Consider the following 20,262-nt stretch of genomic DNA (forward strand, 5'->3'; position numbering starts at 1 on the left):
CTGCCTCAGCCTACACCTAAATGCTGATAACATGTAAACTACATGAGTAATTTAAATAGATTATTTAGGGTAGGCCTATTTAAGATTTGATGCCCATCAGCCCAGTGGCTTGTAGGAGTGAGGAGTGACTACAATTAACGATTAACGGTACAAGAGGCACATGGCGCACAGGAAACCAAGTGCTTCCAGGAGCCTCTTGCAAAAAGCAGCTATTCTCCTGATAACCTATCTAATTTCCAACTCATGTGAGAACAAAGTGTTAAAATTTAGCTCTACAAGTGGGATAAATTAGCTACAGTGGCAGAATCTTCCCCGATCCACTGGTTAATTCTAAGTCATCACTCTGTATCTGTAATGTCAGTGTTAGAAAAATGTATACTCAATCACTGTGGTTCTTTAATTAAAATTTCCTCATGTTTAAATTTTGGCCCCCAAAATTATCACAATTATTTTTTACTCAACCTATATTTGCTGAGCACCTACTAAGTGCTAAGCATTAGGCCTTCTTACATGCATATTGGTGATAAACAGACATGATGCCTGCCCTTACAGTGTTTAGTGACTACTGGGGGAGACAGACATTAAACAAACACAAACATATGTTAATTATGAATGCTGATAATTTTATAAAAGAAAAAAAACAAGGTAGGATCAGTGAGAATAATAAGGTAGAATGAATTTAGATTGGGCATCAAGGAAACTCAAAAGGAGACAGTGATGTGATATTTACATATCTACACCTAAAGGTTTCATATTTTATACCAATTAACTTCATTTTTTACAATTTATACTTTGGACTCAACTCTGGAAAGCATTACTTTTTTAAGTTTACTTTTTCCTGTTCTGGCAGCCTTCCTCAGCAATATTTGTTATTGCTATGAGGTTGAGGTTCACGCCTCCTAAATAAATCACAGCATATAAATACCTGCTGCTCTTTTTGGTAAATTATTTTCTGATAATCTCATAAGTGTTCCTCAGCCTTTACTTTTTGTTTCCTTTAATACCACTCCACCTCTCCACACACTAATATCAAATATTACCACAAGCACTAGAATATCCTTTTTTTGACAGAACAAATTTTCTAGTTAATGTTTTATTTGACAGCTGTGCTACAAATAAAAAAAATTCGAGCTCAGGACTCTACACCACTGAATCTGAAATGTGGCCTGAAAATAATCCCCACTGCTGAGGGAAGGTTTTATTGTTGCCTCTGCTGTTCTGGTTGTGTCCCGAAAACATGATTTATGTTTAAAGAATTTCCCGTTACAACCATGTTTCTCTCCTCCACCCCACCCCACCCTGAATCTAATAAGAGAAGGATTTTTCTTTTTTTTGGCTTATGTGCTAAAATATAATTGAATTCAACACTTGTGATAGCTTTGCTATTACGTATTATTGACCATACAATTTTCCCCTTGCTTTTCTGGTAAACCTAAAGGAGAAAATATTTAATATCCCTATTGTCATAAAATACATATTTACCTTAACTGAAGCTACTTTAAATAAAACTAGTATCAGAGTTTTTTTGTATAGAAGATATTAGCAAACATACTAGGACTATCATTTCAGCATTTTTTCATAACTTTGCTGGCAAATGTAAGTATTTTTATTGTAGAAGCTAAGTAAGTCCCACTTTAAAAATGAAGTTTAAAATAAGTCTACTACTTATGAAAATGTTTTACACACACACACTCACATATCAAAAAAAAAAACCCTGTAAAGTGGGAGGTTTTGGAACAAAGGGGAAGGAATGTTACCTACTTTATCAAGTCTAATGTAACATGGCAGACATATAGTAACTTAGCTGTACATTATAGCATTTCCCAAAATTAACCAATATTGACAGGTACACCTATATGAGATAACATGGTGTAATGACAAAGAATGCTACATCTGAAGTCAAAAGAACTGGCTCTAAGTCCAAATTCAATCACCATTACCTATACAAATTTCAGCAAGTTACTTAACCTTTCAAAACCTCAGTTTCATCATCTGAAAAGTAGGGAAAAAGATAACTGTTATGTCTCTCTCACAGGATTGTTATGAGGTTGAAACAATATCATGTATATGAAAGAACTGTAAATTCTAAAGAATTGTGTGTGAATGTAATGTTATTTTAATTATTAGTATTACATAAAAGGGAGGTTATTACAATTATATTACAAATATTAATAGTCAATGCTTTTTAAAAGTGATATGGAATGTTAGCAAATTAAAAAATCCTCACATGTAAAAATCAAAGACTGACATACTACAGGATTCCATTTATATAACATTCCAGAAAACGCAAAATTAGAGATGAAGAATAGATCAGTGGTGCAAGGCTGAGGTGGGGAAAGAGGCTGACTGCAAAGCGGGGGCACAGAGAATTTTGGGGTGACAGAACTGCTATGCATCTTTATTGTTGTGGTTATGTAATTCTATACACTGCTTAGGCTTACAGAACTATAACTCAAAAAGAATTAATTTTATTGTATGTAAATTATAAAATAATTTTTAAATGTATAAAAATAAGCAAAATAAAAGAATGTTTAAGAAAATTTTGTGAGAAGATATAACTGTTTTAATTGGAAACTTTATGCAAAAGGGGAGCACAATTTGAGGTCAAATGATTCTAAGGTTGTCATTTACATAATAATGACAGAAGAGGTTAAAATTTAAATTCAATTATTAAATCAGAGAAAAGACACTATAATAATAAATAATTTTAGGGACACATCAATTCCATTGCATTTTTCAGGAATTCTAGAGGAGTTTTAGGCTCAATAGTCATCAACCTCTTAAGCCTCAACATGTAGTAAGTGCCTAAATAATGAGAAAGACTTGAATAATGGTTACTTTATTTTTGAACCTACAGAATACAGGATACGCATTTTAAGAAAACTATCATCAGTTCCATAAAAAATATAAGTAAGATCATGGCAAAAACAACTTCTAGCGTCTATTATATGAACAGTATATATTCAAGTATTTCTCCCCTACTTCCTCATGGCTATATATTATAGTTAAATCATCAAAATGCATTAGGACAAAATTCTTGACTAACCAACAATTAATTTTTCAACATATTATACTTACTAAGGCAGAAACACGGACTCATACATTCTATAAAGATTACTAACAGGACTGAAAAATGATTTACTATAAAATATTTAATTTACTAGAAATTTCAATTAAAAAGAATTTCCTATTCCCACATTTAAGCAAGATATTTGTAGATCCTTGTTTTAGTTGAAATTTCTACTTCCATAGTATTATCAAATTCTGATATATTAATATCTAATTTTCATTCTTTCAAATATTCAACTACATATTTACTGTAAATTGATTTCTTCCTGTAGCAGTTTCTAAAATACTTTAAAGAGACTTTCCTACATACAAAATTTCCTACATACAAAAATTTATTAACATTTTCCTAGATTGGATCTTCCATAATAATGATGAGTTATAAGCCTGATTTGTGTCTTGGGGAGATGCATGCAAATGAATATATACACTTAAACTTTTACATTTTAACAAGAGCTCCTGTCACACATAAAATCAGTAGTCAGCTACTTTCCTTCATGATGGTGTAGCTTTCAACAAGATTCTATGCAGAATTAAGTGGAGGCAAGATATCTAGTACTAAGAAAAACACTTAATGAGAATTTCCAGTAAGGGAAAAAAAAATAAAGCCTTTTATATAATACAAAAGTAGGAAGATACACTTATAGGTAAGTGCCCCTGCTGTACTATTACAGTACTTACATGCCGATTTCAAATGGATACGATTTCAAATGAATCATTCATTCTGTAGGTATGAGGCTTGGGAGACAGAGCTATTATAACAAACTGACTCTTAAAAACTTGCTTAAGTTAACTTAATAGTGGACTATATTATAGATGTTTACTTAAAAAGGGAAAACAATGTGTCTTCCTTATGTTACACATTTAAGAACTCTAATTTGGGGAAAGAGATGAGAGAGCATTCTAGCCTCTCACCGATACTTACAGCTAATTTTAGTTCCCTGATGAAGAAAATAAGTTACCTGTGTCTGTAGAGTAGACTCGGAAACTCTTATCCCAGAAGCCACAGATGAGAATATAGCGGTTGTCCGAAGTGATGACAAAGCACTGGGAATGGACTTGAATACTTTGGTCTAAAAGGTCAGTGATTTGCCTCCTGTGCATTCCTGTATTGCTGGCTGTGACAACAGAGGAAGGAACAAAAAATTCTACTAAACCCACATAGATACAAAAATCCTACGGTCTGTGACACTGGTGGTTGGGTTGAGGTCGAAAGCATTCCAGGACAAGAATATTTGATCTTTAATTTAAAATTTTAAACATAAACATAGTAATATTTGAAAGACAAAACAGGAAAATATATCCAGTTGTTGGAAGAATGTGGGTAGCTAAATTCAACGTCTCAGAAAGAAATTTTGCCTAGAGGGAAAAATAATAACATACTACAATTTCAAAATAGTATACAATTCTCAGAACATGCTTTCTAGCTCTTGGGCAGGACCAAACTAGATTACAGTCTCCAGACTGCACCACCGTTAGGTTTGTGTTTCTGACAATCTCATTACGTCCATTGTCATGAGAATGGATTCATGTTGTGACAATCTATTACCTTTAACTTTTTGTCACAAGAAAGCAATATTAGAATTTAAATGTCATATACTTGAAATATTGTAGCATCTTGGAGTACTTTGGCTTTAACAGGTTTTTAATTTGACTAGATGTGAACTCCCATTTCCCCTGTTTACGGCTGCACGTGCATGTAAGCAAAGGGTAGAATGACTATTTATTAAAGATACTTGTAATTGAAAAAGTCAAAGCACAGCACACTGCCACCTTCTTACGCCTTATGTAAGCAATAAAACAAGACAGTCTGGCAGTGTGTTTTCAAAGTGCTACAGAGCACCTGATATGGGGGTTTGTCACTAGGCACAAGGTCAGACACAGAGCGACATCAAGCACATAGGAAGAGTAATAATCCGCTAGAAATATACGATCAAGTATGTCATTATCAGAAAAGGAATTTTCACTGAGATGCCTTTTTTGGCACCAGGAGACCAACCAAATAGAAAGCTTTGTTTCCAGGGATCTAAGGGTTATTTCACCACCAACTTTCCAATACAAATAATGGTTTTTATAATAATAAACAAACTTGATTGTCTCGGAAATCAGAATAAAACAAATTTCTGCATCTGATCATCACATTCTTTGCATCATTAGTCTTCAGGTTTTTTTTTTGGGGGGGGGAAACCCCAACCTATAAATGCATTGATAAAAATAAAAATAAAGGAAACTATTCATTGTATGTAATAACTAAATTACTGTGGCCAACCCAAGAGAAGGCTCAGAAAGTAATGCAGAAGAAAAAAAGTATTCAAAATACTTTCCAGTGCTGTCCTAGGAACTACTGGGGATACAGAGAAATAAACTATTCCCTGCCCTCATGGCAAACATGACCTAGCAAACATATGCACTGACACAGCGGAAGATTCTGCTAGTGTCTGTCTATACAATGTAACCAAGGAAGATTATTAGATAACTATTTGATAATAGACTTCATGTACTTTTGGGGGATTAATTAACTAGAAAGTGACAGCAGTAAAAAGAGCAAAATCCTATTTGGGGATCACTCCCTTGCCGCCTCCTTTCCACACAAAGGGAAGCTGCTGGCAAATGAGAAAAGCTTTTAGGAGTATCATGGTGCGTCACAGAGAGACATTAGCATCCTGCTGCAGTAGCTGTATGGTACAACTTAGATTTTTTTATTCCAAGAAACCCAGCAATTAAAGACAAGGCATGTAATAATTTCTATACTAGTTATTACAGTTCTTCTTTCCACATGAAAACTGTAAAAATATTTATTTGTTACCATATAGATGACTTTTGCTTCTATGATACAAACTTTCACTGGCCTTTTTTTTTTGGCAGGGGGAGGCATGATCTCTTAGGAGGACCTTGCTTCACAGATTTGGGTATGTGCATAAATTTGAATTGAGTGACCACAAAGTACCCAAGGGTACAGGCTGATGCCCATTCAGCATTCAGATGAATTATTTTCCAAGTAAGTGCTTACCTATAATTTAATATTGTAACATCCATCCATCTAGCCATCCATCCAATCTATATAATCTATCTCACAATGACCTTCCTTTATCTCGTTGTCTCCCAAGATTCAGTCCTGAAGGTATTTTTACTTAATGAAGATTAGGTATATTTGTCCAGATAAGCAGTCTTCAAACTGGGGCATGCACACCCCTGGCAGGAGGGTGGTATAAGATTTCCCAAAGGATAAACAAGCACAGATGGTTTTAAGGGAATCAGTCTAGTTCCTCAACTTTTATATGTTCTCTTCCTTGTAACAGCTTTGCCTGAGAACTTTCCTGTGAGTTTTCCTTTCTTACGTCCCTTTCTGCATGTTCTTCTTCCACTAAATAAAATAAAGCATATTTCTTTTCTATCCAGAATCTTACTATGGAGTTTTATCTGAGGATGTGAAAATCTCTTGAGATGCAAATAAAGGGACAATTCAAAATACTGAGGTGAAGCTGAAAAGTGAAAGCCAAGGTATCAAATCATTCTGCAGGGCCAGTGGTTTCCAATTCATCGCTTTCATTAAAATGGAAGGAGGATCTAATCATGATGTCAATTGACAGATCGTTAAAAATAAATTTCAATGATAGATTGTTAAAATGATCACTTAATGACAAACCGTGAAAATAATTCTTAATAACAGATTACTATATAAATTTTTGTCATATAACTCAGAAAGAGTTCAAAGATATTAGTGACACTGTAAAAACAAAATTCTTTCCTTTCCCATCTATCTTCTTACATAGGTAACATTCCTCTGAGCTTCCACCTACTAATTTTAAAAAATTAAAAATAAATAAAAAAAGGATAGAACCATTGGGAAATCCTGTTTCATTCAGTAACAAATAATTTCACTCAGATACATGAGCAAATGGGGGAATGTTGGGGGGGAGGAGGAAGTCCCATCCATCTCATTAAAGATGTATTTCTAATAAATGATTCTTTTTAATGTTTAACAATGTTTATTAAAAATTATAATTTTAATAAGTGTATAATATTTGTAATGATAACTCACTGAAGATTAATTTCTTACAAAACAGTCTTATGGTCATAGAAAATTTTAACAATTAACTTACATACATATGTTTAATTTTCCATATATTTTTATTGCTGGAAAGTATTTTCAGTAATTTTGAAAACTTAAAATTGTGTAGAAGTGGAATTAAGATATAAATTTAGATGAAAAAAGGATATTACAGTATTTTCAATTGTTAACAGCTTTTTTAATGTATTTTTAAAAAACAGAAAAGTTGACTATTAATTCACTTTGAGATTTAAATTCCACTGGATAGATTTAAAATTTTATACATTATGAAAGAAACTATAACATTTGCAACTATCGAAATTTGTGCTGATTACTTTCAGATGCTACATTTAAAGTACGTAGGAAGGTACATGGTTTTAAACAATTATTTTAGGGGATATAGGAGCAAACAGCTAACCAATGATCTACAGTAGAGAAGAAAACTATGGCCTGTGTCTGGTTTTGTATATAAAGTTTTATTGGAACACAAAAATGTTCATTTGTTTATATATTGTCTCTGGCAGCTTTTGTGCTATGATAGAATTAAGTAGTTGTATCTGAGACTTTATGGTCTACAAAGCCTGAAGTATTTACTATCTGGCCCTTTATCAAAAAAGTTTACCCATGCCTAATCTAAAGGATGACAGTTGCTGAATTCATTTAATTAGACTTGCCTATAGGATATTCACTTTCAAGTTTTAAGACAAAGAATGATTCTATACTTCATAAATAATGCTTTTAAAGGACTTATCAAATGGACTTTATTTTCCTGACTTTTAAAACTTTACCCAAGTGAACATTTTATTTTTTAATATACGGTAAATCATATGTACTCAAAGCAAAAGATTATTTAGGAATCAGAGTAGTATTTATCCTTCATATGGATAATTACTTCTTAGATTTCTGCTTGTATGTGGGAGAAGGACAAATGAATTAGTTTTGAGCTTAAAGTTAGTTTAGTTAATCTTGTTAGTTCATTTGCAAATGGTAGCCACCTAGCTCTCTACTGAAACAATGGTTTTAAAGACAAAAAAAAGGTGACATATGAACCATAAGGATCACCTTGGATTTTAAAATAATAAATCAGTGTATTCATCTGCTTTATTTGAAAACTTAAAAATTTTAACAAATTTATGTGCCAGGGAAATTTAACAGGATTACAAGCTACACATCCATTGGTAGCACACCCCAATAAGTAGGCAATTAAGTATTTTATTCTAAAAGTTATTGAAATAGCATCTTTAATAAGAAGACATGTTAATATGTTAAGATCAGTAATACTTTCAGTGAAGCCACATATGAAATTCCCACCCATAAGAATGAAAAATGCTAGAGATTCTGCCTGACTCAAAAAGCACAGAAGCAATTAAATATTCTAAGTCATCTGCTGCAGATGCTCATTTCACTCCAATGACTCTTTCTGGTCTCCTCCCTTTTCTTTTTTCCCCCTTGAACAAATTTAACCTCCAATGGCAATTTATTGGGCTATAGGACCATAGGAAAATGAATACAAATATCTTAACACTGCCATCGGCTGGGCAATATATTTCAACTTCGAAACTGCTCTGCAATTGCACATTAATCCCTTCAGACTGAACAGAGGGTCCAGGAAGAAAGGATTGATCTCCTTTAATGATGAAACCCTGGCACTGGAGTTTTATTTTTCACAACACAGTGCTGCTAAGAACCCCACTGTTATTATGAAAATTTCCCTAGCAAAGGAGCTCCATCACATTACCGGTGCACCAATTCATCATAACGTGCCTCGCTCCTGCTCATCAACAAGTCTGAGTGATGAAAAGATCCAATATTATCCTGACAGTACTTCATGCGCATTCTCAATCACACATTATTACAGCATCCATATTAATTTTCAGTGACACGCGTCCTAGGCCTGTTCAAATTAGGCAAACCAACGAGGGGGAGTTGATGAAATACCAGCATAGCCACAGCTCATTGCATTCCAATTTGCATGCAAATGGTTTATCAGGAAAATTCCATTCCCAGCAACCAGCAAGTGAAAAACAACTGTAATCTACACTTCAGGGCCACCATACAGAGCTTAATGAATCGCAAAGAGAGAAAGAAGTGACAGACCTATGAGAGGATCGATTTCCACTGGCAGCTGGTATGGCTGGTCTTGTACTGCACCTTGATGAGCTGGAATTCACAAAAGATTAAAAAAAAAGCATTATTTTTCATATACTAACCTACATAAAAATGCATAAGTCAAATCTTATGTAGAATTGTTTCCAACCTCTAAATCCCTCATACAGTTTTGTGAAATTTAAAGAAAAAAAATCCAGGTGCTTTCGTGGCTAGCTTATTAAACATTTATTTTAGATTAGTGCTGTTCTGAACATGTGCCATCAGCAGTGGCTCCAGTCCTGGGCCATAAGCTATAGCAGATGCTTGACTGGCAACCTTTGCTGCTGCAACAAAACAAAATTAAGTGGTAAAGCGCGCTGAAAACAAAATGTGACAACCATCTGCTGACTGTAGCAAATACTATTTTTTTGTTACTTCTTAAAAAGGCAGTTTTGAATGCTGCAGCACAAAGGATCCACAAAAATGTCAATTTATGATGGAGAAAGGGAAAGCTCTAAGTCAGGGAACATTTAATGTTTCATCCATCACTTAAAACCAATCAATTGAAAGTTTGAATAAAAATAAAGAAAGCTATCCGCAGATAAATGTTTTAGTTAAATGCATTTGGCTGAAATTCTTAAAGACTGGATTGAGGTTTTTAAGAAAAGTTTTATTAATATTTAATATTTCCATGGTTTCAGTTTAAAAATACTCAGAGAAACAAATGAATAACAAAAATCAATCCATGCTAAGAATAGTTGTTCAATTCTCAAAATGGTTCTAAAGATTCCTGCTTACTTATTTTGTAATTGAAAAGAGATTTTGTGGGCTGTTTCCCTGTGAAAAGTAGAAGGACTTAAGGTAAAGAGGAAGTGTGCTAGGAAGCAGGAGCCGCTGCTGGCTATTTATGGAGACTTGGGCAAGCATCAGCCTGAAAATGAAGGGTTTGGAAGAGATGATCTTTTCAGCTTTGTAATTCTGATAGTTAAATTCTGGGCCCTTTTCCAAATGATTTTCCCCAAATGACTCAGCCATTCACTCTGGTCAGTATCTGCCTTTTATAGACTCATCAGCATTTAAACTACTGCTTAGCTGGTATTAGAACTTTGCTTAACACCATCATCACTTGGGAAATCTTTCTGACTGTCCTTGAGCGGCTGAAAAGAAAAATGGGATACATTCCAATGAGTTCATAAGATTATTTTAAAACTTATTGTGTCATCATTTCCCCTATTAGCAAATACCAACTTTTCGAAGAGGTTCAAAGATCATTAACACTGATAAAATATCTAAGTATAATATTAGCATAAAAATGTTTATACTTCAGTATGTATAAAAAATTAAGGTAGCTGAAGAAAGGAAGCTGTATAACTCAGTCTTTTTTACTAAAGGTATCGTCTTTGCTGATTACTGGGTCTGCCACCAAAGAAATCACAGGACACATTGTGAAAATGCACCAAAGCCTCTGATTTATCCAACAGTGCCATTTACTTCCAGTGACACCAGTGCTGATCAACACTATTACCTTGATAGTTTTTCTCTACTTCTCTGAGAATCTGGGATCATAGAAACATTAAAGATACACTATCAGTGAAAGAGGTTTAAGAGGATAACTATCTTTGGTCGAGCCTCAAAGATAGTTGCCTGGGTGACCTTGGGCAAGTTATATAGACTCTGTGTTTCAGCTTCCTAATCTGTGAAGTGGGTTAGACTAAACAATATGAAATTAATAATATCTGACTTTTTGACCTGTAAAGACGGTGATTTCATGGTTCAACCTAATTGTGGAACTTACATCCTAAGGGACTGAGGGGATTCAGTGAATTAAACCGTGTAAAGAGACTAAAATAGCATACAGAACCTAGAAAATCCTCTTTAAACGTTAGCTGCTATTCTTTTATTTTTCCCACAGTCCCTATAAGGTCCTTTGAATGAGAAAGAAAAATAAAGATGTTTTTTTCTTTTTAAATTAGGACACTGCTGAAAAGAAATGACAGGAGATAGCTGTCTAATGAACAAACTATGGAAATCATAGATTCTCAGAAAAGAACAAGAATCTAAATTTAAAAAAAATAGCATAACATGAATTTGATATTCACTGAAGGAAAACTGTAAGGGATTTCTGACATTTTTCTCCCTGACATTTGTTTTAAATCAAGGTATATCAAGGCAAGGTAAAGGTAGAACAAGATAGAATGAAAGATCAGATTTACATAAACATACTTGAAATGAGACCTAGATTTAATAAAATGGATGCATTTTTAGGTATAGGTAGAAGCTCAGAATTGGAGATCATATTGTAGAATAACTACCTGTGTATTCCCATATATATTTATCTAGTGAGGAGTTGCTGTGTCATACTGTAAAGCCAGAGGCTGGGGACAAAACGCATTAGTGACACAGGGTACAGACACAAAGAAGGCTCACTGGAGAGAATTACAGGCAAAGAATTGGCAAAAACACATGCTGTCCCCCCAAGCTCTTATCTTAGAGAATGGTGAGCTTGGGCTGGGAACAGGTGGGTATACCATAAGTGGTACTTCCACAGAGGGATGCCGCCCCTAAACCAGTTTACATATCTATAGAAAAATTGGAAGTAGGGAAAAGAATACCTGACAGCCAGCTACTAAGGGTAGCAAGCTTTCTGGTTAGGGAGATGGGCCTGCTCAAAATGGGAGTGCCAGGAGCTCATCATCAGTGCCTCTGGAGTGCACCTAACAACCTGAGTTATCAGTTGGAGACCTAGTAGCCCTCTGGTTGAGCCAGTCAGTTCCTGCTGAGCTCAATCTTTGGTAGGCTCAAGTCAGTGGCAGAGAGCAGTGAGGGCTTTCCAGCAATTGAAAAGGTTTGTTTCTCTCACATATGCTGTCACTGTTTAGACTGAAGAAGTTCTCAGAGCTGCCACAGTTAAGTCACCCAGAATAAGCATCCTTTGTGCTGGCCCTGACGCCACACAGACTGTGGTTTTGCCAAGCTAAGTGCACCCAGTGTAGGTAATCCTCTAGTGTAGCTGATGGAACCCACCACCAGCATGTTTTCCCTCTAACAAGTGCTATTTAGAGAATCCAAAAATCACATTTGTTAAATTATAATCTTTTGTCCCAAAATACAAGTATGCTATCTGCATACACATTTAGCACTGAAAGTTCACCTGAACAAAAAGGAATGAAAGGACCTAATAATAGAGACTATTATATACACCTCGATTTTTACCTTCTCTACTTTTCCTGAAATCTATTCTCTAATCAAATACTGGTATTCATTTACTTTCTAATAGCCAGGCAATGGCTATATTTAATAAATTTGATACCAACCACAGATTCTTCATGGTAAGTACCTTATTGAGCATAGTCAGTACACCAAGTTTTTGTTTGAGTGTCAATTCAATTCTGTTCAATTCTAAAAGTTTTTGCATTTAATTTGGCAAGAGGCCCTATTCAAGAACTTATATTTTTGCAACCAGTTGAGGTCTTATAATGAGCAGTACTTTATGCACATTTTACAGATTTAATGACAATAGACTACTGAAATCTATCTTTTACATTTTCCCACCTAAAACAATAGCTTGGAAAAAAGCATATAATTTTCAGGACTTTAAAAGATTTTCCTTCTTAAAATTAGAATTTCTAACTAGTTGCCAAAAAGAACAGTGTAAAATCCAGATCCCAACATTCCTGTTCTAATGAGAGGTAATAAATCATAGAGGGGTGATCATAAAATTTGAGTCAGAAATCTTGGGTTCAAACATGGCTCTGCCACTGACTGGCCATATGTGATACTGAATAAGGCAAGCTCCCTGGGGCTCACCATCTTCATTGGTAAAGCATGGGGCTGGATTAGATGAACTCCCAGGTCTCCTTAAACCATTGGTTTATGATTTTAATGGTTATTTTAGTATCTTGCTATTAGTTACCCTACCTATTCAACATTTAATGGAAAAATGGAATGTTTATGGGTTTGTAGTATTTTGGCTGTGTAACTTAAGTGTTCTTTATTCTATCACCCATGACAAATTCTATGATGTTATAAGTAGACAATCAAAAGTGTTTATCGAGTAAATGAATAAAAAGAACATCTGATAAATAAATATAAAGTATTTATGGACACAATATAGACTATTATTATATTAAGAAATTGGAAATAATATTTATCTACAAGGAATAGACAAACCACCACATGCCAAAGAATAGGTGATGGTTTAACATTTGTATTGTATACCACAGAGGGGATTCTTTAAGCCTTTCAAATTATTAAATATTTTGATTCAGACTAATGCTTGGAAATTGAAAAGCTCAAAGTTTGAGATATTTAAGTGTATATTACAGTATCTTTAGACAGTGTGCAGCAGTTACTATGCATTATAATGATATTGCTTTACTTACCAGGAAGGTTGTGCCACTTGTTCACTGCAAATAGCCTGTTAGCAGTGACTGTGATCACAGCAGGAGTCGCCAAACCAGGCTGGGTGTTAGCTGCCACATGAGTGACAGGGGAGTTGGAGGGAAACTTTAGGACCATGATAACATCCTGCTGGGCTTGGTCTGTGAACATCAATGGACTCTGCAGGAGGAGATACTGTTGAGTGGGCATGACAAGACCCAAATATACAAGAAGGAAAAGACAAAGAAAGACAAGAAAGAAGAGAGGGTGCAGGAAAAGAAGAGGAAAGACCATGTTAACACAAGTTGCAGCTGAGAGCGTGGTGAGCAGAGGTTTATAGAAACATCAGTTAAGATTGGCTTGTTTTTCATGTATGTCATTATTTGAATGTTTTGGTGACTGAGGTAGAATACCTTAACAGAAACATTTTAAAAACCCATAAATTTTATTAGTTCCCTTCCCTACCCTACTCCCATGAAGAACTAAAGAAATGATTTGATTTAGATTCNAAGCGAGGCAAGGTAATTTCCAAAGATTATCAAAAGTCGCGTTGAGTTAGCATGAAGATCTTGACAAGTAAATAAAGACATAATTAAAACATCTATTTATAAACAACAGTTATACAGCATATATTTATTATTACACTAGAGAAATAACTTATGAATGTAATATACAAACTTAATTATAAAGGTGTTTCAAAGCAATGCATAATTAAATGCACTTGTAAAAACAATATATTTATATAGTGTACCAAGTCATAAACACTGCCCTATTATAATGGAAATGCTACTGTTTTCTGCTATCACTAAGGATAAAGAGAAATACCTAGATGCCTCTCCTCTCCCTTGGTGAAAAAAACCAAAAACCAAAAACCAAAAAACTAAAGCTCAAGACTTCTGATTTCTCCTTTCCAAAGCAGAAATTGAAAATGTTAAACAAAAATCACTGTCTGTTCTAATAACTAGCAACAAAATAAATCTTGAAGACTACTAAGGATTTAGAACATTCCTACAACTCATATGTCATAATCCAAGACACATATAACAGCACTCTGATTTACTGACTTTATTTATATGTTGTGGTGGTGTGCTATCACATAGTAATTGCCCTGTACATTTTCAGCAACCCTCTTCTACCGTGTCTATTTTCTAATAGCTGATTAGTATCATTCACAATTGAAACACTTTGATGAAGGGCTTCTGGCTGCTTTCCTACTGCCATATTTCAAAACACCAGGTATATGTAAATGTGTAGGCACATATATTTAACACATATTTATTCAGAACTGCTAATAAAAAATTAAATACATTTGCATTTTTATTATCAGTCCTTTTAAAAAAGTTATTAAGAGTACTTAGAAAAACATATTGCACTAAGAATTCCTATTTGCACTCTTTGCATAAAGGTGTAAATAAAGGCAACTAATAAGCTACCCAGACACCCTTCTGAGCAAGTGGCTAAAAGCCAATCAATATTATGAGTTAATCCTCCCTGGATGCTCATTCAATTAAAGGTGTCAGTAATGCCTCATCTGATGTGGCCTCAATTAAATCCAACTATCTGATGGTGTGAAAACACAGGGGGATACAGCAACAGCAGCAAAACCAGACAAATAGGCAGCCTTCGTGTGCCTGCTAATTACTACACCTGGTGTATATTATGGCTCATGCACTTAACGCAGCACGAAGTGGCTTTAATTTCTGCTATATTCGGGTGCGTGTGCGTGTGTGTGGTGGGGTGCATTGACAGTTGATGGTGGGGGGACTCATGAATGGCAGTAAAAACAATAAACATTTGGGCCTCTGATTTTTAAAACCTCTGTATCAATTAGTATTTTTTGTCACACAAAGAACTGTTTATACGGTTTCTAAGGAACTCTGTGAAATTGGGTAAAAATGAGAAAAAAGAAGCAACAACAAACACACCACCCTACACGCTAGTTTTAAAGAAGTCTGGGAAAAGGAAATGAACATCATTTCAGAGTACTAAGCCTTATTTTTCAGTTAGGTAGTTTTCTTAAAAATAATATTTACTAAAGTTAATTTATAAACTCTGAGAAAGTCAGGGTATATATAACATACATCATAAAGTCTCACTGAAAGGAAGTTGACCCTTATTTTTGGGCTTAACAGTTCATATTGTAAATACAATTAAACTGAAATTGAATAATTCCACTGTTTATGCCCTAAAAAAACATAGAAAAGTCTCTAATGTATAGGGAGAGGGTCTTGTTTATATAGTGACTCCAGTGGGCCAACTCTTAGCCACATGGCAAAGAGAAGCTACTTTCCACAGAAAGCCACAGACACCATATCCAGAGCAGTGAACTTCATTCGTACAACAAGCTGCCCTTCTAGTCTGTTCTACATACTCCATCTTGACTACTGCTCCCAGTGCAGGCAAGGAGGAATCTCTTGGAAGTTCCATCATATCCTTGGCTGGCAAGTATGGAATGAGGACTAGGAATAAGAGAAAGCACATTCCAGCATACTGGGCTATTCTGCTGTGATCACAACAGCCGTAGATGAGGACAGCTGGTAAAACAGGAATCAGAGAAACACACCTTCATCTAATCCTGGGTGCCTCCGGGAGTCAAGTTTGAGGTGGAAGTAGGAAACTGCTGACCAAATTTCATTCAGATTTCCCAGATTAAGTATACACTTGTTGACAACTCTGGTTTCTTTCCAACACACCTTTCTTTCCTACCCACACATGTATAAGACGAAAAACACAATTTGCACAAGTTTGGAAAGGAGTTCAGGGATTCAATTCAGAGGATTCAGATAATGGGAAAGCCTACACCCAATCCTATATGGGCATGTTCCTTCCGACCCTAGAAAGCTGGTCTGCCCCAGTGAATCCTTTTGCCACGTGAGAGAGGCTTGGAAGTAGGAGCTCTCTCCTTGCCCCCGTGAGCAAGTCTGTGCAGCGACCCAGGTAGAAAGTCACTGGAGCAGTGACTCTGTGTTTCCATCATGACAGCCTGAGTCTTACTGACAAGCTATTACTACAACTAATTCTAAACCACAAACACAAATCATTCTTACTATTTTATGGCATTACCTTCTACTGTTCTTGCTAAATGCTTGCTTTTTGTATATTCTTTTGCTCACTGGTTACCCTTTTATCTTTTATGTTCATTTAAATCTGATTTCACCTATTTAAAAACACTTAGGGGAAAATGTGATGCAAATAATTTTTAAATTTTTTTTAAAGTTTACTTAATTTTTATGAAAGAGAGGGCAAGCGGGGTAGGGGCAGAGAGAGAGGGGAGAGAAAGAATCCCAAGCAGGCTCTATACTACAGGCACAGAGACCGATGCAGGGTTCGAACTCATGAACCGCGAGATCATGACCTGAGCCAACACCAAAAGTTGATGCCCAACTGACTGAGCCACCCAGGCGCCCATGATGCAAGTTAATTCTTAAAATGGTTGTAGTTTATTGTGATGGCCAATTCATATAGCTGGAGAAAGAAGGGAAGAAATGTTTGGAAGGAGAAAGAAGATGACAAAGGGTGAAAAGGAAAAAGACACAAAGAAGATGGTGAGATGGGAAGAAAAAGAAAAAATGAAAAAAAATCCCAACAAAACAACAAATCAAAACAAAAAATCAGGGAGGCAGAGGTGAAAGGGCCACATCTCTATCTCTTGCTCTCTTTGCTGCTACTGTCTCCTTCTGAGTATTGGTCAAAATTCTACCATCTCCAGCTCCGGATTCTGGGCTGGACCAATAAAGTGTGGTGTAAATGATGTGTGAAAGCAAGCTTCAAGAAGTCCTGCAGAAGTGTTCTCTTACAACACTGTTCCTACTATGCAAGTGGCCTGGGCCAACTTCCTTGATGATGAAAGACCACATGGAAAGAGAGGTCTGGGCACCTCAGCCCACCCTGCAGCAGTGTAAGGGAGCCAAGGTGAGAAAAGCAGAAGTGCTCGCCTAACCCTCAGAATCATGAGAAATGTAAATCACTGCATTAAGCTTTGGGTGGTAATGGTATATCAAACCACCTTTCCTTCTCTCTGCGGTCTGTTAACCGTAGGAACAATATCCTAAGTACTAGGATTAGTTTTAAAATTCCCAACTGAAAAACATATTGGGATGTTAAAGAACAAACACATTAGGAAAACTAATCTAGAAACTCATAGGATCAAATCAGAAAACTCATTGCTTCTATGTCTGGAGCCATTATCCTGCAGTGAGGACATGTGACAATTATAAGGCTTTTTAAGTCTACAATGCAAAAGATGAACTGATGAGACAGGAGAGCACTGGAGCAATGTTTATGTTCCCAAAGACTCCAGGACAGCATGTACTAATATTTGCTGGTTGTTAGTAGATTGACATCACATAAAAAGAACAGGCTCAGATGCGGTAGGGAATCTCAAGTATAAGAAAACACTGTTATGAATGTCAAGCATGCTCTCAGAGGCAAGAAATGAGAAGAGTGTAAGCAGCACTTACCACTTGCATCGCAGAACCTCTGGGAGGATGGGGCTCTATGAGTAGTTGAGAAGGTGTCTGTCCAAAACTTCGGATTTGAGCTTCAACAGCCTGAAAAAGGCACGGGCAAGTTAGAGGGTTAAGAGGTACTAATTATAGGCAGTAGAACCACAAGTGTCACCTGAAAATGTCATTCCATACTTCTGGCTTGTTTCATGTTGAAAATCAACTCTGTGTTTTCACAGTGGGTCTAAGCACCTGGCAAGGGCACTGGGGGTGAGGTCATCCTTTAGTACTGTGTAAGCTGTTCCTATAAAACCCTGCAAAACCTTCTCATCTTGCTCAGTGATATGAAACAGAAACCAGCTATTACAATCAGAAATTGTCCTTTTTGGCTTCACCTCTGTTTTCGTGCATTTTTTTTTCTCCTGCTTGCATCATCTCTGATGACTAAAGCTAATCTTTTACAGGTATAGAGAAAAACCTATTGCTGCTTTGATTCTAGGCCCCATTTCATCGTGGGAAGTAGAAAGGAGGGAAAAAGAAAGATAGCACCTGTGAAATGGCTTGATGCTATTATTTTTGCCCCTGGAAGAGCATTATTGTTGACAGTCTCTTTGAACTTAGGTGGCTAAACAACAAAGTAAAAGCCATATGTTGCATCCAAGCATGAAACAGTTAAAATAGGGACTAACTAAACATAAGAAACATGTGCATACCCTTTCCGAAAGATGTGTACATGCGCCCTTTGCAAGGCACTCCCTTACCGTGGAACTTCCTGAATACCTAGCACACTTCCCAATCATCAACAACTCCTTAATCATAGAAAACTACTAAATGCCAGATGCTATCACTATATCTAATTATTTTATTTGTTTACTTGTTTATGCCTGTCTCTTCCACTAAAATACAAGATCTGTGAGAGCAAGGATCTGATCTATCTTCTTTACTGTTAGATCCCTAAATTGGGTGAATGAATAAATTATACAGTACGTGTGAGAAGAGAGAAGGAAACAAAGTATACAATGACTGTTTCAACACCACACAATAGTCAGTATTCTGAACTTCCAGGTTAAATGAGTGAGGAAAACCTCTCAAATTCATAAGAGAATATATGTTCATCATGTTATTTTTTTCAATCCCTAAGAAAACAGAACCTTAATTTTTATATGCTTTGCAGGACTATAGGCAATTAATATTTCATAAACAAGTAAATATAATCATTATCCAGGATTAATTTCCCTTTTTTATTTGTTGAGGATACCAGTAATAGCCCTTTACAATGAACCTTGTAGGAAACAATGACAGCAATTCATTCATTTATGCAGTCAACAATCGTCAACTATGTACATAGCAGGATTATGTCTCAATGTTTCTGTCCTTGAATGTATTCACAATATAGGAAGCAGGGAAAATATACTCAGAAGATTAAACAGCAGTTTCAATGAGTTCAAGGACTGTTCAATCACTTGCTTAGGCAGAAAAGATTGGAAAATACCTCTGTGAAATCTGAGTGGTATGGTGGAAGATGGGTTTTGAAATTAAACAGACCACGTTTAAATCCTGAAGGCATACCTCTTATAAGCTCTGTGATCTAGGTATTTAATAACCCTTCTAAGTTTCAGTTTTCTTTCCTATAAAATGTAGACAATAATAGCATCCACCTCATCATGCTATTATTAAGAATTAAATTACATTTATGTAAAAACCATAGCAAAGTGCTTGGTATAGATTAGACCCTCAGTATGCAGTCAACAAATATTAAGGGTTGATAATAACAACAAATTTATATAGTACTTACTATTTACCAGGAACTTTTCTAAGGGCTTACTATCTTACATCAGCTAATCTTTAAACTCTATGACATGAGTCCTTTATTTTATCTATCTTTATCTATAAAGATAAAGAAAATAATGCACAAAGAACATAGATATTTTGCCCAAGGTCATATAAATGACAGGCTCAAAATTTATACCTAAGCAGCATGATTCTAGAGCTAATACTCTGAGTCATTAAGCTATTATTCCTTCTTATCTGTTAGGTACTATACCAAGGCCGGGGGTTCAAAAAGACTGAGCACCAAAAAGCAGGATCCTACAATCTAATGAATGTATTAATAAGTTATCTCTATCATCATCATCATCATCACAAAGTATGTTCAGACACAATTAGTAGAGTAGCACAGCTAGGCAAGTTTGATTTTATATAGCGGAACATAAGACTGGCCCTAGACTTCAG

At 35.5% G+C, this 20,262-nt stretch overlaps 1 protein-coding gene across 6 annotated transcripts in view; it reads right to left on the bottom strand.

The window, feature by feature from the left end:
- The window catches only part of LRBA (LPS responsive beige-like anchor protein), a 720,310-nt gene that overhangs the window by 30,220 nt on the left and 669,828 nt on the right, over positions 1–20,262 (bottom strand). For 4 of the 6 annotated variants that reach the window (XM_077770783.1, XM_077770766.1, XM_077770758.1 and 1 more), the window contains 4 exons: positions 18,046–18,135; positions 13,588–13,780; positions 9,215–9,277; positions 4,029–4,184 (listed from right to left, as the gene is read on the bottom strand). In XM_077770783.1, the coding sequence (XP_077626909.1) occupies positions 4,029–4,184; positions 9,215–9,277; positions 13,588–13,780; positions 18,046–18,135 (502 nt within the window). The remainder of the gene's footprint in view (positions 1–4,028; positions 4,185–9,214; positions 9,278–13,587; positions 13,781–18,045; positions 18,136–20,262) is intronic. The other 2 variants (XM_077770789.1, XM_077770775.1) reach the window with 1 other exon arrangement.

The sequence above is a fragment of the Crocuta crocuta genome, unplaced genomic scaffold, assembly GCF_008692635.1.
Source record: "Crocuta crocuta isolate KB4526 unplaced genomic scaffold, BGI_CrCroc_1.0 scaffold345, whole genome shotgun sequence".
In the NCBI taxonomy this organism is placed as follows: domain Eukaryota; kingdom Metazoa; phylum Chordata; class Mammalia; order Carnivora; family Hyaenidae; genus Crocuta; species Crocuta crocuta.